We start from the raw sequence: 5,743 nt of genomic DNA, 5'->3' as shown, positions 1-5,743 counted from the left end.
CCCCCCCCCCCCACACACACACAGGCCTCATCCAGCAGATCGAACGCGACGGCACTCTCGGCATGCAGACCCGTCACACGCTGATCACCCCCTCGACTAGCTTTGCGCAGCAGGCCTTGATGCCGACGCCGGCGGCCGATCCGACTGCCTCCACTCCGGCCACGGTGCCTCTTATCATCTGGCAGGACCAGGTCCTGGCTCGCCTGGACCCCGAGACCCTGGACACCATGTGGTCCATCCGCTGTGAGGGGGCCTCTGAAGGGTCAGTGGCCTCGATCATCGTCTGCTCGCCGGCGCCGGACCACACCCCGCAGGTGTTCGCTGCTCTGCGCAACCGCATCCTGGCCGTGTCGCTTGCCGACGGCACGCACCTCTGGACGGCGGCCCTGCCGTCGCTCAATGGCGAGCTGGCTGGCGATGCGACTGCCGACTTTGAAATCAACCCGGTGGCCAACTTCGTGTCGCTCACCTTCCACAAGAATGTCCTGCTGGCGGCCACCACTTCCGGCCTGCTGTTGGCCTATGAGCCGCGTACTGGGCGCATGCTTCAGATGTTCATGGTTCCGCGCCACGAGGAGGAGGAGGAGGACCAGAGCACCGGCGATGGGACCGACAGCCCCGTCGACGAGGACCAGTCCTCCGCGGATGCTGGCTGGTTCTCCATCACCCTGGCCACGGCCACTGCCGAGGGCCCGGTGGCCCCGGCCTCCCTGGCCAAGGCCCTGCTCTATTGAGAGGGTGGGCCCCCGGGCGCTCCCTCCGGCCGTGTGCCGCTATGTGCATGTTCACCCTCCCCTCTTCTCCTCCCCCCTCCCCTCCCTCCATGCGGGCAAATGTGCTCTCGTGCATGGGCGCTGAGGGTGTGACACACATGCCCGCCGCCCTCCACGAGCACCCTTGCCCATGCACTTGCCCATGCACTTGCCCATGTCCGCACACATCCCCCCTCCCCCCCCCCCCAGCAGGCAGATCATCCGGGGGGTCCGCCGAGAGCGCGGGGTGCCGCACCATAGAGTCCCCCTGGGCCAGGCGCAGGATGGACCATCGAACGGGACAAGGCCATTGAGCTGGTTGCATGTGCTTTCCTCCTCATGACTCCCCCATCCTTTTGGTCCTCCTCCCCTCCTTCCCACATGGCTCGCGGTGCGCGCGGGTGCTGTCCTTTTCGGCTCCCCCGCGCTGGTTTTACCTCTTTCTCCCCCCCCCCCCCCTCCTCCCCCTCCTTTCCTGCTCCTTTCTGTTGAAGGCCGCTGTATTTCTACCTCCGCCCCACTTGCTATCCTCTTCTTCGCTCATCCCCTCCCCCCCCCTCTCTCCCCTCTGTCCTTGTGCTTCCTCAAAGCCCTTCCCGCCTCACGGCGGCTCTCCCTCTCTCCCCGTATCATCTGCCTGCTTCATCTACAAAACCAACACACGCACCTCGCACGCCGCCCGTTCGGTCAGGCATCGCTTGTTACTTCACCCTGCCCCCCCCCCCCCCTCCCTCCCCCCAAAATACAAACTCCGATTCACCTTGTGCCACAATGCCCCACACTCGGATCGCATGTGCAGCTGAGAGGAAAGAGGGGGGCCACCGCACCTTTGTACAACACTGGCCGCCCCGCCCCGGACGCAAACACCTGGGAAAGGAGGGAGGGAGCAAGAAAAACACACACAATATCAAGTGGCTTTGAGATTCTATAAGTGAACAGGGAAAGGGGCCTGACAACCGCCAGCATGGCGCGCCAAGCCCAAGCGATAGTGATACAAAGGGAGACAAGAGCCATCCGGGGGTCGACCTGAGCCGACCCCGGCCCATGCCACAGCAGGGAGGAGGGTCGCCTACCGGAGCTTGAACTGCTTGCGCTTGAGATGCGCGCGCTCCTCGCTGGACATGGAGTTGGCCTCCTTCGAGAGCTGTGGACGGGGCGCGGAGGGGGGACCATCAGTATCACAGTGGAAGCAGAGGAGACACAGGCGATGGAGAGAGAGAGGGAGAGAAGGAAAGAGGGAAAGAGAGAGAGAGAAAGAGAGAGAGAAAGGGGAGAGGAGATAGGGGCAAAGAAGCGAAGGAAAGACCCGCTCTAGCGCGGGTGTAGGCTAAAAGGGGGCGAGGAGCCGGGAAGAAGACGACAGAGGGCACGCACCGACGAGTAGATGGACTTGATCTTCTCCTTGTACTCGCGATCGCTCTTGATAACCTCGTCGCGCTTGACCCGCGAGAGGAAGGCCGCATCGCGGCGGAGCTCGCGAGTGGCACCACGCCGGACCGTGCGCAGCTCGTATGCCAGCTTCTTGGCCTCCTGGCGCTCGGGGTTCGGGTCGCGGCGCTGACCAACACGGTAACTGGGCCACCGGAGAGGGGGGAGACAGAAGGAGGGAGGAAGAAATCGACACGTCCAAGGGCAAACAACGACATGGGATCGGGTAAGTTCCAGGCCCCGCGCAGGAAGGGGCCGGCGAAGCGCCCTGGAGCACAAAGGAAAAAAAAAGCCCAACGGATTGCAACACGCACGACTTCTCGATACGCGGCGCGCGAGTCTTGATGGCCACCGCACGGTGGCGCTGCCACATGAGCGGCAGGCGCGACGCCACCACCGAGTCCGACAGGAACTGGATTTGCTTGAGAATGTGGCCGGCACGCTGGGCCAGCGACTCGGGCAGCCAGCCGGCATTCCCGGCATCCGGGGCGAACTTCTTCAGGGTCTCGATCATCGGGTGCACGATCACCGGCAGACTCATGGTTGTCGACAGGAGGGTGGCCTGCTCGTAGAGGATCTCCAATGCAATGCGCAGAAGGGCTCCACTGATGGGAGGAACATGGGTCAGGGCCAAGTGTCCGAACCGGCGGGAAAGCGGCCAAAGGGCCGAAGAGGGAGAGAGGCAGAAGGGAGACAGAGGAGCATCTTCCCTGCTGTGCCTCGCGCGCGCGCGCGCGAAAGGAGGGGCGAGCGTACCGGTGCGCGGCGACCTTGTCGGCCGGGACGCTGTGCGACAGAAGGCGCGGCCAGGACTGCGAATACTCGGCATCCACCTCGAGCGCGACACTGGTGGTGTCAGCCCAGGCGGAGCACTCCTCATGCAGGCTATTCAGCAGGCGCGTAACAAAGGTGGCCGCCTCAGGCACGAAGCGTCGAGTGGTCTTCTGGAACTGCATGCCCAAGCGTATGTACGATGTGTGTGTGTGAGGGGAAGCGATAGTGATACAAAGGGAGACAAGAGCCATCCGGGGGTCGACCTGAGCCGACCCCGGCCCATGCCACAGCAGGGAGGAGGGTCGCCTACCGGAGCTTGAACTGCTTGCGCTTGAGATGCGCGCGCTCCTCGCTGGACATGGAGTTGGCCTCCTTCGAGAGCTGTGGACGGGGCGCGGAGGGGGGACCATCAGTATCACAGTGGAAGCAGAGGAGACACAGGCGATGGAGAGAGAGAGGGAGAGGGAGGGAGGGAGGCGGAGAGGAGGAGAGAAGACATGGCGGTGGCCGGGGAGAAAGCACACAGCCGGCGAACGGGAAGGCGGGCAAGAACAGACAACATTGGCGCAGCAGCACGCGCACGCACCTCGACAAACTGCGCGCACATGAAGATGCCCACACTCCGCTCGTAGAGGGACCGGCTGGCGCCGAAGACCAGAGACTGGCCCATGAGCAGCTGCAGGGGCGTGGCCACCGGGTGACGGAAATCCGAGGTTGGGAAAATGTACCCCATCATCTGGTAGAAGAGCGCGTGGAACTGGTTCGGCATGACTGCGAGCATGGGCGCCGGAGAGAGGGAGAGAGGCAGACCCCAGCATGGCCACAGTCGATCGAGAGGGGAGAAGAGGAAAGCCAGGGAAATGACCATAACCGGACAGGTGTAAGAGGAGGAGAATGCCGAAAGGGCGAGGGCACGTAAAAAAAAAGAGAAGGTAAAAGGAAAGAGCCACAGAAAGGGAGGGAAAAGGGAAGGAAACGCACGGCTGGCGTCGGCAACCACCTCCTGGCGCACACGCTTCAGGCGCTCGATGCAGATCTCCACAGCCGGGTTGCCGAGGACCTGCACCAGACGCCGCAGATACGGCGCCATGACGATGGCACGCTCGAAGTCCGGCTCATCGCTGCCCAGACCCAACGGCTCGAGGTAGTCCAGCAGCACACCGACCAGAGTCTCGAGATGCCCGCGGTTGGCGGCCGCCAGGCGGATATGGTACAGGGTCATCAGACGCTCGATGACCAAGCGAAGGTCATCCGGCGACCGGCCAGTGACATACTGGAGGAAGGTGGCAAGGTCCTCGGGCGCGGCGAAGGTGAACGGCAGCTCGGCCGCCGCGGCCTCATCCACAACATCCGAGAACTCCACACGACCGGCCTTGTTGGTCAGGCTCCGCGCCAGGAGGGTGGACTCGCCAAGGGCATCCTTGCTGCCCAGCCCGGCAGAGCGCTTGCCACTGTCCTCATCATCCGAGTCTTGGTAGAAGGCCTGGCGAGCGGAGGCGACCTCCTCCTCCTCCTCGTCCGAGGAGATGGCCTCGGAATCGTCGTCCGAGTCGCCATCCTCCTCCTCCTCATCGTCGTCACCGTCGTCGTCGTCATCATCATCGTCGTCGTCGCCGTCGTCGTCGTCGTCATCATCGTCAGAGTGGCCATCCTCATCTTCGTCCTCGGGGTGAAGCTTGCGCCTGTACGTGTGGACGGGGGGAGGAAAGAGAGAGAGAGGGAGGGAGGGAGAGAGAGAGAGAGCACGGTTTGTTAGGGATATCATTCAAGAAGAAGCCGCCATCAGGGCCCGCGGAGAGGCGAGGACGCCCGCGTCGTACCGCTTTGCAATCTCCTCATCGACTGCCTGGCGATCGGCCGACGACAACTGCAGGCGGCCATCCTTGTCGTAGCTGATGGTCGTGCTGAGGCCGGTGCGCGCCCGGCGCCCGGCGCCCGGGCCGTCCAGGGTGTCGGCACCGTCCTCGGCCTGGGTCTCCTCGGCGCCGGAGGCCGCCGTCAGACCCATCATGCGCTTGAAGCGCTCGGCCTCCAGGCGCTTGAGCTTGTCACGCTCCTCGTGCAGGCGCTCCTCGGCGGACTTCAGCCGGTCGGACGGCCGGGCACGCTCATCGCGCGACATCTCCTCCAGCAACTGGTCATACTCGGCCTGGTCATCGATGTCCGACAGATCCGACTCGTTGCCGCGGTCCAGGGCCTCCTGACGCTTGGCCAGCTTGCGCTGCTCGTCCAGCTTCTGCCACTTCATCTTGTTGGCATCGGCCTCGGTGGCCGCGGCGGCCTCGGTGGCCGCCTCGGCAGCCGCCTCGGCACCCTTGCGCCGGATCGGCTCGCGGATCTGCAGCAGCGAACGCATCTCGCTGAAATCCCGGTCCAGCTTCTCCATCTCGACCAGATCCTGCTGACGAGCCTCCTGGCGCTCCTGCTTGTGGGCCTTGCTCTTCTCGATGATCTCCTGCATGATCTCACGCCGGGTCCGAGGCCGGGCCTCGACCGAGGCCTGGCCGGCCGGCTCCTGGTCCGCATAGTCGCCACCACCGCCGAAATGGCTGCGCGTGACCGTCTCGCGATCCAGACGTCCGAGGGCCAAGTCATCGTCGCCGATGTCATCCTCGCTCGGGACAAAGTCGTCGAAGTTGTCCAGGTCCGCCAGGCTGCGGCCACCGTGGGTGATGGTCAGGGCGTCGGCACCATCGTCATCATCATCATCATCGTTGAGGTTGAAGTTGGAGGACTTGCGACTGGAGAGACGCTACACAGTGGACGAGGTCACGAGGATGGGATGGGGG

At 64.1% G+C, this 5,743-nt stretch overlaps 2 protein-coding genes across 2 annotated transcripts in view; one reads left to right on the top strand and one right to left on the bottom strand.

Moving 5' to 3' along the window:
- The window catches only part of H696_03509 (hypothetical protein), a 7,965-nt gene extending 7,029 nt beyond the window's left edge, over positions 1 to 936 (top strand). The window contains exon 7 of the mRNA XM_009497376.1: positions 25 to 936. Within this exon, the coding sequence (XP_009495651.1) occupies positions 25 to 734 (710 nt within the window). The 3' untranslated portion in view covers positions 735 to 936. The remainder of the gene's footprint in view (positions 1 to 24) is intronic.
- Positions 937 to 1,664: 728 nt separating this feature from the next.
- H696_03508 (hypothetical protein) overlaps positions 1,665 to 5,743 on the bottom strand; it is a 5,225-nt gene continuing 1,146 nt past the window's right edge. Inside the window, exons 5-11 of the mRNA XM_009497375.1 lie at positions 4,775 to 5,706; positions 3,936 to 4,636; positions 3,541 to 3,725; positions 2,937 to 3,130; positions 2,495 to 2,785; positions 2,127 to 2,325; positions 1,665 to 1,896 (exon numbers count right to left, since the gene is read on the bottom strand). Coding sequence (XP_009495650.1) covers positions 1,822 to 1,896; positions 2,127 to 2,325; positions 2,495 to 2,785; positions 2,937 to 3,130; positions 3,541 to 3,725; positions 3,936 to 4,636; positions 4,775 to 5,706 — 2,577 coding nt within the window. The 3' untranslated portion in view covers positions 1,665 to 1,821. The remainder of the gene's footprint in view (positions 1,897 to 2,126; positions 2,326 to 2,494; positions 2,786 to 2,936; positions 3,131 to 3,540; positions 3,726 to 3,935; positions 4,637 to 4,774; positions 5,707 to 5,743) is intronic.

The sequence above is a fragment of the Fonticula alba genome (genome assembly GCF_000388065.1).
Source record: "Fonticula alba strain ATCC 38817 unplaced genomic scaffold supercont2.5, whole genome shotgun sequence".
NCBI lineage: Eukaryota > Rotosphaerida > Fonticulaceae > Fonticula > Fonticula alba.
This window is presented reverse-complemented; position numbering and strand designations above follow the sequence as displayed.